The sequence below is a fragment of the Triturus cristatus genome, chromosome 12, assembly GCF_964204655.1.
Source record: "Triturus cristatus chromosome 12, aTriCri1.1, whole genome shotgun sequence".
Lineage (NCBI taxonomy): Eukaryota > Metazoa > Chordata > Amphibia > Caudata > Salamandridae > Triturus > Triturus cristatus.
This window is the reverse complement of record NC_140595.1, coordinates 814,238,494-814,250,948: the sequence shown is the minus strand read 5'-3', so window position 1 is coordinate 814,250,948 and position 12,455 is coordinate 814,238,494. Positions and strand designations below refer to the sequence as shown.

Sequence of the window (12,455 nt, the reverse complement as noted above, 5' to 3'; positions counted from 1 at the left end):
CACACAAGGAGAATCTGAAACCACTCATCTAAAAAAAACTCAAGACTCAACCCACACCTGCCAGCCTTTTGGAGGTACTTGACTCAAGCCAACTTTTCAGAATGAACATACACATTTCTTCTCCATAACAGGAGCCATTATACTAAGCATTGTTTCATCAGGTTATTGTTGGAGCATCCGCTGCCCATGTGGCCAGGTCCACACTATATACATTTCATTAATAATGTTGAAGACCAGATGTTTGCTTAAAGAATGTCCAAGATAAAAAAAAACACCTACATGTACTCCAATCATTTCGAGGGGCACTGGTCCTACCTGTAAGTATGCTAGGTGATATTCCAACAGAGCCTGGGCATTGCTGATGTTCTCTCTGGTGCCAACAAAGATAAAAGGAACCATTCCCTGAAAGAGAGGAAGAGCAAGAAAAATAACTTGCATACGTTTGAAAGGAGAACACAGATTAAGCTAGAGAACACAAGGACAAAAAAATTAAAGGCAGTCAGAGGAGCATTTTGGGCACAATTAAGGCATGAGGTCTAGGCTACAATCAGGGTGTTGGCGCGCAGGAAAGGGTAAACACAGCAACAAATGTGATAACAGAGCAATCAGTGACCTCAGGAATGTAAAATAGGGCTCCAGTATCATGCGCTGCTGAGGAAAAATGGAGTACATACGACATAGGCCAGTTTGGGGAACCCCACAAGCCTAAAGCTGGTACAAATGCTACTGCAGCCATTTAACTTCAATGGGGTGGTCAGGCAAATTTTCTGATCCAACGTGCAAGGCCGATATCAGCACTTCCTACCTCCTCCTTGGTGTGGTTCTTTGTTGTTGTAGAAGGAGTATAGGAGATTTCGTCACTTCCTACCTCCTCCTGGCTCTGGCTCTTTGCAGGTGTGGAAGGAGAATACGAGATTTCACCAGTTCCTACCTCCTCCCGGGGGTGGTTCTTTTCGCTGTCACCTTCTACACGGACCCGCACTACTCCAGATTTATCCACTATCTCTTGGATCACCTTTCCATTCTTCCCAATCACTTTCCCTGTAAGCAAAATGGGAAACAGATGGTATCAATTTTATGTAATAATATGCAGCTTAAAGGTCTTTGCCCTGGGCTGAATGCCAATCACAGGGAGCTATGACAGGTTATCTTTCCATGCTCTCTTGGAGACTAGGATAATGTGTCTTCTGTTGTCAGAGCTAGAGGAGACTACATTTATGAATAAGCATTGATTTTGATCTTTCCTGGTACACAAAATAAAACAACCATCTGTTATGTCCTGCGTGCCATGATTCTAATGACAAAATGTACCCATCCCATCCCTGTGCCACCTTGATTGACTAGGAAAACACAGAGTGTACCATTCAAAATAATCAAAAATGACCCACACAGGAAACTCATCTCCTACCAGGACAATATGGACACTGATATGACATGCTCCCGTTCACCTTAAGACAAACATTCCGCATTTGCCCACATCAATTCTGCCTTGAAGGAAAAACGTCACCTGCAAGAGTTCACACTGATCTCCAAGAAAAGATGTGGAATTCACAGACACCACTGTTAACTCTACTGAAAACCCCAAGGTGAAACAGTGTAAAGTGAAGGTTCCAGAGTAATGCATACAAACAGTATGCAACAGTTGTAAAACAGAAGTGTAAAAACAAAAGCATAAACATTCAAAACGGGCAGCAATGTGCTGTCATGCATCAGATAACGATATATAATCAAGATCCAAAAGGCAAACTACTCATTTGGATAGGTAGTCCAACTATATTATAAATATTGGCCATTACAAGTCAGTGAAAGAAATGATTATGGCTATTACTAGTCAGTATATATAACTATATTATAAATGTTGGCTATTACTAGTCAGAGAAAGAAATTACTAAGCACCCTGCAAGCAAGATGGCATTGCACAATAGCTTTTAAGAGTACAACATTTCTTTCATCTAATGTGAACAGGTGCTACCGAGAAACAGAGGTTAATAAAAAAAATATATACATTTATGTGTACAGCCAGAAGGTGCTTTTAAAATCCCCACCCCAAGTCAAGCCCATGTAGCCAAGAGCCCTAGTAGACTTTCAGGTCAACCACCAACTAGGTAAAGAGTTCCCTTTTCAATCCAATTTGTGTGAATTTCGCTCAGAGGATACCCTGAAAAATCTGACATGCTTTAGCCATCATGTAGTGATATTGGAATTTTCTAAAGTGGTGTGTGTCCTTTCAGTTACTCCAGAGGATTATGGGGGATAAATTCAAGTTAATGACAGAAAGGGTAAAGTTAGAGTTCAATTTGCTGCACTGTGTAACTGTGCCAGATTGTCTTCAATAGCAACCCCTTTTATGAGCAGAGTTCTGTTGAAAGCAGGACAAGTATTCTTCAATTGAGGCCCTAATCCGTGTAGAGTTTACTAGACAACATGGCTTTTATTCCATTCCTATTTTTTCAAACTTTCCAACATTTACCACATCTTCAGAAAAACAAAAAACATTCCAAGATATAACTAATGTCAGAAATCAAACAGCAAAAAACAAAATGCTCACTGGTGCAGATAGACTACCCGTACCGATTGAAAAATGCCACTTTGAAAATAGATACATTCCCCATCAAACTCCCCCCTCACCACCAACACAAGTGGATCTGTGAAGGAAATGAATAAAGATGAAGATAGACCACACAGTGACCCAGACATTATTATGTGGCAGTTAATAAGTGTAACCCTGAGTGAGATGACCAAATCTGATGCAGATATAACCCAATGCAATGTGTTCCCCAGCCTTGCCGTACACCCTGCGGTCAAGCCCTCGCCAACCCAAGGTCTAGTAAATGGTTCCCAAATTTGATAATGAATGTGTACCTGAGCATTCATTTTATAGATGATCTGCTCACACTCCACTATTCCTGCCCGTTGGAACCACTGCAGTCCTCCAAAGTCGCAGGACGCACAATTTTGATGTCACATGGGTATAGGTAAGTAACTTCTCTAGCAGGCCCTACAAGCCCTAAGGCAGGGTGCACTATATAATAGGTGTGAGCATATCTCTATGAGCAGATATGCACCTACAATATTTAAGTCCATCTTCGATACTGTAAGTGCCAGGGAAGCCAAAGAGTACATGGGCTGAAAACTAGACCACTCGAGTTCCCCAGCACCATGATGGCTTCTCTTAACCCAGGAGTATTTGGTACCAAACTCCTCTTAATAAACCCACACTGATGCCTCTGTTGGCTTTATTAATCCATGTACTCAGAAGGCACCTTAGAGGTGCCCCCCTGAAAACCTACTAACCCTGGTGTGGTCTCAGACAAGCTTTAGGCAGCCTGCCACCACCAGACATGTTTCTTGACCCCTGGGTCTAGAGCCTCTGCTCTCTGTGGCCAGAAACAAAGCACATCCTGGCCAGAGGTGTCACACCTCCTCCCCCAAAATTGGCACAGTGCTCAAGAGGGAAGCTTCAAAGGCCTGCCACCGCTGTAATGCAATCCCAACCTCTGCTGCTAGCAGCAGATGGCAGCTCCCGGTTCAAATCCCCACTTTTGGGCAGGAGAACTGGTGGGAAATCTTAGTAAGAACAGGAGACGTGCCCACCTTCGCCAACTCCACCCCTCAGGTGCTGAAGGCGAGGTAAAGCCCATTTTTCAGTGCACACCATCTTGAAGATCAGGGCGAGGGCTATACCCCTGTCACAGGAGGGTGGCATAATAGTGTGTGTTCACATCCCAGGTAAGGTACCCATTGGTCCCTATATGTTACTCTACTGCAATGCTCCTAAATCCAATATTTAGATGGCTCCCCTAGACCCGGAGATCAGATTTCGACGACCTATGAAGAGCTGTGCAGCAGTGAAGACTGAAGACACTAACTGACTTGGCAAAAACCCTACCGGCCTGTCTATAGCCCTCAATGACCCTGCTGAAGAAGAGCGACTCATCCAGCAGACCAGCGACCTCCAGAACCCTAGGAGGGCTGCCTGCCTTCCAAAAAGACTCCTAGTCCCTCGTGGACAGCAGCCCTGTCCAAAAGAAATCAACTGCAAAGTACAAAGAACTCTGCACTGAAGAACTGTGAAATCGCCTCCGAACCCACCTCTGCACCGGCAACCACGGTCCGAGTCCAAGTGGCCCACCGGTCCTACGAAGGTTCCTCAGCGCTTCTGAGCCACAGTCTACCGTGGGCTCACCCCTGCCGGACTCTTCCTCGATTCATGCAGCCTCAACTTGAAGACTACCCCCTGACCGCAACCTGCCCGGTAAGCCTTTTTCGCAACGCCGAATTACACCCCTGCACACGAAGCTAATGTGCCTTGGGGAGCTTAAGGATAAGTTACTTATCTGTAATCCTATTTATCTTCTAGGGGTATACTCAAAGTCATAAGCACTGAATAGTCCCACCACATGCAGGGACCCCAGAGCAAATGCAAATATACATGCAAATATACATGCAAACACACACAGACACACACACACACACACACACACACACACACACACTGCATATATACATATGCAGCCTAAAACCATATTATTTATTTATTTATGGTTTTTATAGAGCGCAACACTCATCCCATGGGATATCACGGCGCTATATACCAAAGAAACTACCGCTGGCGTGTGCTGAGATCATTGAGGGTTGGGGAAGAGATAGGTTTTTAGTTTTCTTCGAAACTGGAGGTAGTTCGTGGTATGTCTTAGGTCAGAAGGTAGTTCGTTCCAGCTTTTTGCCGCTAAATATGAAAAGGAACGACCTCCTGTTCTGGCCTTGTAGATACGTTTCGTTTTCGCCAGGGCCAATTGACAGGAGCGTAGGTTCCTGTTGGGTACGTAGAATTCAATTCTTCCATGAAGAATTGAGGGGCCAATCTTGTGTAAGGTCCGATAGGCATGGTTAAGCAGTTTAAAAGCAGCCCGCTGACGCATCGGAAGCCAATGAAGTTTGGTTAGGCATTCCGATGCAGAGTCGCGATAGCCTTTATTGCAGATGAGTTTAGCCGCCAGATTTTGCAGAACCTGTAGACGGGAGAATAGAAATTCGTTCATCCCTACGAATAGCGCATTGCCATAGTCCAGACGACTAACCAATAGGGCCTGTGTCACTGAACGTCTGCAATCTAGGGGTATCCAGGGAAATATCCTAGCAAGGAGTTTAAGTATGGCAAAGCCCTTGCCAAAAAGGGATCGAACGTGGTCTTTCATGGATAGTGTGTCGTCCATGATAATACCTAGGTTCCTGGCATGTTGTTTAGGAATGGGGGCCACTCCCAGTGAGGGTGGCCACCAGGTATCATCCCACACACGTTTGGCGCCTCCGAACAAAAGAATCTCTGTTTTGCCTGCATTCAGCTTTAAACAGTGATCGTGCATCCATCGTGCCATTTCAGAGAGACAGTCGTGTAGATTGCTTTTGCAGGTTTCCGGTCTCTCATCCATCGTCACCATCAACTGCGTGTCATCCGCATAAGAGCAGATTCCAATACCCCACTTCCTTCCAATGTCCGCAAGAGATGATATATAGACATTGAAAAGGGTGGGGCTCAGTGAGGCGCCCTGAGGAACCCCGCAGTCGATGGGATTGGGCCTTGAGTGGAATTGGCCCATGTGTACTGCCTGGGTGCGGTTGCTCAGGAAAGAATGTATCCATTTCAACGCTGTGGATTGAACGCCTTTTTCCCCCCCGAGTATGTTCAGCAGACATTTGTGTGATACCGTGTCAAACGCCGCTGACAGATCCAGCAGTATCAGTGCTACTGCTCCACCTTGATCGGTGGAGGATCTGATACTGTCTGATACTGCCAGCAGCGTTGTCTCGGTACTGTTATTGGCTCTAAAGCCGGTCTGGGAGATATCTAAAAGGGAATTGTCTTCCAGGTATTTAGTCAGTTGTTTATTTACCAATTTCTCCAAAGCCTTGGAGAGGTAGGGGAGCTGGGAAATTGGTCTGTAGTTTTCAGGATTGAAAATATCGGACCCAGCTTTTTTCAATAGTGGGGTCACGGAGGCGTGCTTCCAGGCAGCGGGAAAAGTGGCAGTGGTAAGTGATTTATTAAAGAGTCGAGTGATCACAGGACAAAGTGTAGACGCGATTTCTGCGAACACAAAGTGAGGACAAGGATCTGAGGGTGAACCTGATTTAACCGTGTTTAGGACTGCTAGAACCTCAGCTTCTGAGAATGGTGCAAAGCTGGTTAGCCGAGGTGTGTTTCCTGAGTCTGGTAAAACTATAGATGTTTCTGGAGACATCATGATTTTGGATAAGTTATCTGAATTGTTATGGGTATCTTGAGGGGTAAAGGAAGAGTATATTTTCTTAATTTTTTCAGAAAAGAAAATATTGATACGCTCACAAACCTCAGCCGAAGGAGCGAGGGTTTGTGAAGTGCTAGGTGGTTTACTAAGCTCCTTCACTATCCTGAACAACTCTTTCGCTGAGTTGTTATTTTCTTGGATGCGCTTGGTAAAGTAATCCTTTTTTGTGTTTTTAATTGCAAGAATATACTGTTTTCGTTTGTGAACGTAGGTTAGTCTTGTTTCATTATCTTTAGATTGTCTCCATAAGTGTTCCGTTTTTTGGCATTCCTTTTTGAGGTTTTTTAAATAAGGGGTATACCATTTCTCTGTTGAAGGTTTTTTTCTGGATTCCCGTATTGGGGCTAATTTATTTAAGGTTTGTGATATTTCGACCTCCAGTAGGGCAGCATCATCGCAAACAGATGAATTTTCCGATGTTTTGACATTGGCCACTTGGAAGTGTTTCTCAAAGCTGGATTCATTAATCAGCTTCCAGGCTGGAAATGTAAGAAACAGCCTTAGGTTTCAGAGGTTTAGCGAGAAGGCCCAGTGAAAAGGTGATGAGGAAACGATCTGTCCAGGGCAGAGGTTTAATCTCTCTTATGCTGGTGGATTCAAAATTAGTGAAAAGTAAATATAGCTTATGGCCAGCTGTGTGAGTGGGGCCCACTACCCACTGTTTAAGATTGAGAATACCCATGTCGTATTCAGACTGGGAGACAATCGGGGAGTCAGTATTTTCGTAATGGATATTGAAGTCGCCAATTATTAAGTAATTTTTGTGTGTCAAACAAAGTGGCGATAATTGATTCAGTAGTTTGGCACCGAGAGTAGCTTGTTGTCCGGGAGGGTTGTAAATAACGGCACCCGCTAAGATAGTAAAACCCTCGTGAAGTACTTTAAAGGGCAAGATCTGATGTTCAATGTGGGCAGTTATGGGTTCCACTAGGCATGTTAGTTGTTCCCTGAATATCACAGCAACTCCCCCACCTCTTTTCCCAAGTCTGTCTTGTGAGATGATTTTATAATTGGGGGGGAGGGCATTTGCTAAATCTGGGACATTAGCTTCGGATAACCAGGTCTCGGTAATGAAAACTAGGTCCGGGGCTTTTGCTGTAAGTAGATCCCAGATATCCAGGGCATGCTTGGGTAGAGATCTAGCGTTAAAATACAAACAATTCAGAGTCGCATGGTTTTCGTCATGATTGGCGTGGTTTCTAAATGAAGTTGGACCCATGCTGGACCAACGACAGGCGCGGCAAGAAAATGGTCCATACGAAAGTCCTGGCACAGGGTCAGACTGATTTGCATATGGCCATGTCTGAACTGGGGTGGCAGAGTGGGCTAAAGAACGGTGATGGATGAAACCCAGATCTGTTGACTGGGTGTGAGTGTTTGATTGGTTCTGATGCTCCGTCCATCGCCACCCCCTTTTGTACCGCTTTGTTCGCCATAAGTTGGCAGGGTATGCTCAGACGTGAGTCCCTTGCTCACTTTGCCACTGGATTCAAGCAAGCCTGGCTGAAGACGGCTGAAATGCCAGAAACCGGTCCTAGGAAGCTTGTTTCCGGTCCAGGGAAGGCATGGCTTGGCAGTTTGGGCTGGACTGTTCCCATGAGGCACAGGGTCAGACTGATTTGCATATGGCCATGTCTGAACTGGGGTGGCAGAGTGGGCTAAAGAACGGTGATGGATGAAACCCAGATCTGTTGACTGGGTGTGAGTGTTTGATTGGTTCTGATGCTCCGTCCATCGCCACCCCCTTTTGTACCGCTTTGTTCGCCATAAGTTGGCAGGGTATGCTCAGACGTGAGTCCCTTGCTCACTTTGCCACTGGATTCAAGCAAGCCTGGCTGAAGACGGCTGAAATGCCAGAAACCGGTCCTAGGAAGCTTGTTTCCGGTCCAGGGAAGGCATGGCTTGGCAGTTTGGGCTGGACTGTTCCCATGAGGCACAGGGTCAGACTGATTTGCATATGGCCATGTCTGAACTGGGGTGGCAGAGTGGGCTAAAGAACGGTGATGGATGAAACCCAGATCTGTTGACTGGGTGTGAGTGTTTGATTGGTTCTGATGCTCCGTCCATCGCCACCCCCTTTTGTACCGCTTTGTTCGCCATAAGTTGGCAGGGTATGCTCAGACGTGAGTCCCTTGCTCACTTTGCCACTGGATTCAAGCAAGCCTGGCTGAAGACGGCTGAAATGCCAGAAACCGGTCCTAGGAAGCTTGTTTCCGGTCCAGGGAAGGCATGGCTTGGCAGTTTGGGCTGGACTGTTCCCATGAGGCACAGGGTCAGACTGATTTGCATATGGCCATGTCTGAACTGGGGTGGCAGAGTGGGCTAAAGAACGGTGATGGATGAAACCCAGATCTGTTGACTGGGTGTGAGTGTTTGATTGGTTCTGATGCTCCGTCCATCGCCACCCCCTTTTGTACCCATTTTAGTACATAGGTGTGATTTTATGCCCTTGCTACTGTCGTGCAAGGCTAGCAAATCGCTACGAGAGTAGCGAGTGGGTATGGACGCTGCTGGATGCGGACCGGCAGGGGGGGTAGCCCTTAGTCCCGGTCGGTCACGGACGGTCGCAGACGGGCTTGCCTTTGGCGCGCCTTCGGCGCGCCAGCGGCGCGCCAGCGGCGCGCCCGCTGCGCACGTCCGCTGCGCGTCCGGCCCAGGCACATGTTTTATAAGGGGAGGGAGGGGGCGTGTCCTCGTGGCGGTGGGCGTTGCCTCACTGTCTGCGTGATTGGCGGCACGGGGATGGTTACACCCGCAACAACGTCCAATCAGCAGTACTGTGAGAACGGCAAGTTCGATTTCAGGGGAGTGCGCAAGGTAAAGCTACACACAGTTAAAATTCACAGATAAAACAATTTGGCACACTAACAATTTTGGCAGCAATACAAAATCTCTCAACAACGCGCAAAGCTCCCGGCTTCCGCCTCAGGAGCTGTCTTTGGTATCTAGCGAGCTTGGATTCTGGCGCGATTTTAAATGCCACTAGAGGGGGCGTGTCCTCGTGGCGGTGGGCGTTGCCTCACTGTCTGCGTGATTGGCGGCACGGGGATGGTTACACCCGCAGCAACGTCCAATCAGCAGTACTGTGAGAACGGCAAGTTCGCTTTCAGGGGAGTGCGCAAGGTAAAGCTACACACAGTTAAAATTCACAGATAAAACAATTTGGCACACTAACAATTTTGGCAGCAATACAAAATCTCTCAACAACGCGCAAAGCTCCCGGCTTCCGCCTCAGGAGCTGTCTTTGGTATTACTAGGCTCAAATATGCCAATATTGCATTGTAAACATTTTTTACATTTGAAATAATATAGAAAACATACATCATAATATTTTCATGATACAGAGAAAGGGAAAAGCTACTTACCAGTATGCATCTGTTCTTGGCATGTAGAGCTGCAGATCCACACACTTAGCATAGATCGCCATCTGGTGTTGGGCCTGGATGTTTGCACTTGTTTTTGTCTTGGAAAAGTCTTTGGAAGTCACGGGACAGGTGACTCCTCCTTTGGACTATAGAGCGCATGGGCATCGGCTCCATCCTCAGATTGTTTTTCGCCAGCAGGGAAATGATGGAGTTTTGTAAGAGACAGAAAGATGCCAGTGTATGCTGTATCCAAATAAGATAGTACTGGAACAGATAAAGGTAGCCGGGGAGGTGGGTGTGGATCTGCAGCTCTACATGCCAAGAACAGATGCATATAGGTACGTAGCCTTTCCCGTTCGAGGCATATGAGCTGCAGATCACACACTTAGCATAGATTGTATAGAAGTAACGATCCTTAGCGGCGACCACCGGTACCTGTTGCAGTAGTTTGAAAGAGTGTTTTGAGTACAGCCTGGCCCACACTAGCTTGTTGTTTTGTTTGCACATCCACAGAATAATGTTTTGTGAATGTGTGCGGTGTAGACCATGTAGCTGCTTTGCAGATGTCATCTAAGGGAATGTTCCCTAAAAATGCCATTGAAGCCGCTATCTTTCGTGTTAAGTGGGCTTTGGGAGGAACAGATAAAGTACGTTTTGCTTTGTGTTAGCAAATTTGTATGCATTTAACAATCCATCTAGCTATCCCAGATTTCGATATGGCGTTGCCTTTGAGTGGTGGTGTAAATGACACAAAAAGTTGTTTGGTCTTACGAAAAGGTCGTGTTCTTTCAATGTAATAGAGCAATGCTCTTTTGACATCTAGGGTATGAAGAGCTCTTTCCGCGACTGTCTGTGGCTGTGAGAAGAACACTGGCAACTTTACAGACTGATTGAGGTGGAAAGGAGAAATGACTTTAGGGAGGAATTTTGGACTGGTTCTGAGAACAACCTTATTGTGATGGATTTGTAGGAAAGGTTCCTGAATAGTTAACGCTTGCAGTTCACTAACTCTTCTAAGAAAAGTGATAGCTACTAGGAAAGCAACTTTCCATGTTAGAAATTGGAGCTCACATTTATGCAGAGGTTCAAAAGGAGGAACCATTAGTCTTGTGAGAACAATGTTTAAATTCCACACAGGCGAGGGTGGTACTCTAGGTGGAATTATCCTTTTGAGGCCTTCCATAGAGGCTTTGATGGCAGGCACTCTGAAAAGTGATAGGTGTTGTCTACTTTGTAAATAGGCTGCTATGGCAGCGAGGTGTAGCCTAATAGATGTGTTGGCTAAATTGCACCTTTGGAGATGTAGTAGGTAACCTATGATGTGTTGGATAGACACATCTAGTGGATTGATGTTGTTAGTATGACAGTATATTACAAAGCTCTTCCACTTGGCTGCATAGCAAGCTCTAGTGGTGGGGCATCTAGCTTCCTTAATGACGTGTATGCATTCAGGGGGAAGATTAAGGTAACAGAATTCTAAGACCTCAGGAGCCAGATCGCAAGGTTGAGCTGAGCTGGGTCCGTGTATCTGATCTCTCCACGGTTCTGGGTTAGGAGGCGTGGGGAGAGGTGTAGTCTTTGGGGCGGAACTACTACAGACAGTTCCAGTAGTGTGGTGTACCACGGTTGCATGGCCCAAGTTGGAGCAATTAGGATGAGAGTCAGTGCATGTTGCTGTAGTTTGCGCACCACCATTGGAATGAGTGGGAGAGGTGGAAAGGCGTACGCAAATCTGCCTGACCAATTCATCCATAAGCATTTGGCGTTTTTGTGGGTGGCGAAGAGGTCTATCTCTGGTTGCCCCCACACTTGAAAGAATGGCTGAAGAACTTGTGGATGAAGTTCCCACTCATCAATCTGTTGCGTTTGACGGCTTAACAGATCTGCTATGGTGTTTTGGACTCCTGGGACATGTTGAGCTAGGAGAAAGATGTTCTGGGGTATAGCCCATCTCCATATGCTCTGTGCCAGTTGAGAGAGCTGCAGAGAGTGTGTCCCTCCTTGTTTCTGTATGTAGTACATGGCTGTCATGTTGTCTGTGCGGACTAAGACAGCTTTGCCTGATATTTGTTTTTGGAAAGCCTTTAAGGCTAGGAAAATGGCTAGTAGCTCTAGGTGGTTGATGTGGAGTAACTTTTGTTGAGGAGTCCACCTGCCTTGCATGGTGTGATGTAATAGGTGCGCTCCCCAGCCGCAGAGCGACGCGTCCGCTGTCATGACTACCTGTAGAACTGGCTCTAGGAACGGTCGCCCTTTGGAAAGGTTCTTGGTGTTCCACCATTGTAGAGATCGGTGAGTGCGACCGTCTACCAACACCAGATCTCTTAGCTGACCTTGAGCTTGGTCTATTGGTGAGCTAAGCACTCTTGGAGAGGACGCATGTGGAGTCTTGCATGAGGTACTATGAGTATGCAAGAGGACATCATCCCTATTAGCTGCATGAACACTCTTGCTGGGAGAGTGTGTTGAGGCTGAAATTTGTTTATGAGAGCTTGCATTTTTGCTATCCTGGTGGGGTTGGGATAGGCTAATGCTTTTGAGGTGTCTATTGTGGCACCGAAGTATTGTTGCATGTGGGACGGTTGTAGATGAGACTTGGGGTTCACACTAAGCTACCCAAAGTTGTGGAGAAGTTGGATAGTGGTGTGAGTGTGATGAGCACACCGATTGTATGAACTGGCTTTTATGAGCCAGTCATCCACATATGGGAAGACGTGAATGTGTTGTCTTCTTAAGTGGGCTGCCACTACCGCTATGCTCTTGGTGAATACCTGTGGTGCTG

The 12,455-nt window shown here is 46.3% G+C and overlaps 1 protein-coding gene across 2 annotated transcripts in view; it reads right to left on the bottom strand.

Annotated features, from left to right (window-relative positions):
- The window catches only part of FXR2 (FMR1 autosomal homolog 2), a 431,332-nt gene that overhangs the window by 152,449 nt on the left and 266,428 nt on the right, over positions 1-12,455 (bottom strand). Inside the window, exons 10-11 of one of the 2 annotated variants that reach the window (XM_085638170.1) lie at positions 806-1,041; positions 316-402 (exon numbers count right to left, since the gene is read on the bottom strand). In XM_085638170.1, coding sequence (XP_085494296.1) covers positions 316-402; positions 806-1,041 — 323 coding nt within the window. The remainder of the gene's footprint in view (positions 1-315; positions 403-805; positions 1,042-12,455) is intronic. The other variant, XM_085638169.1, reaches the window with a different exon arrangement.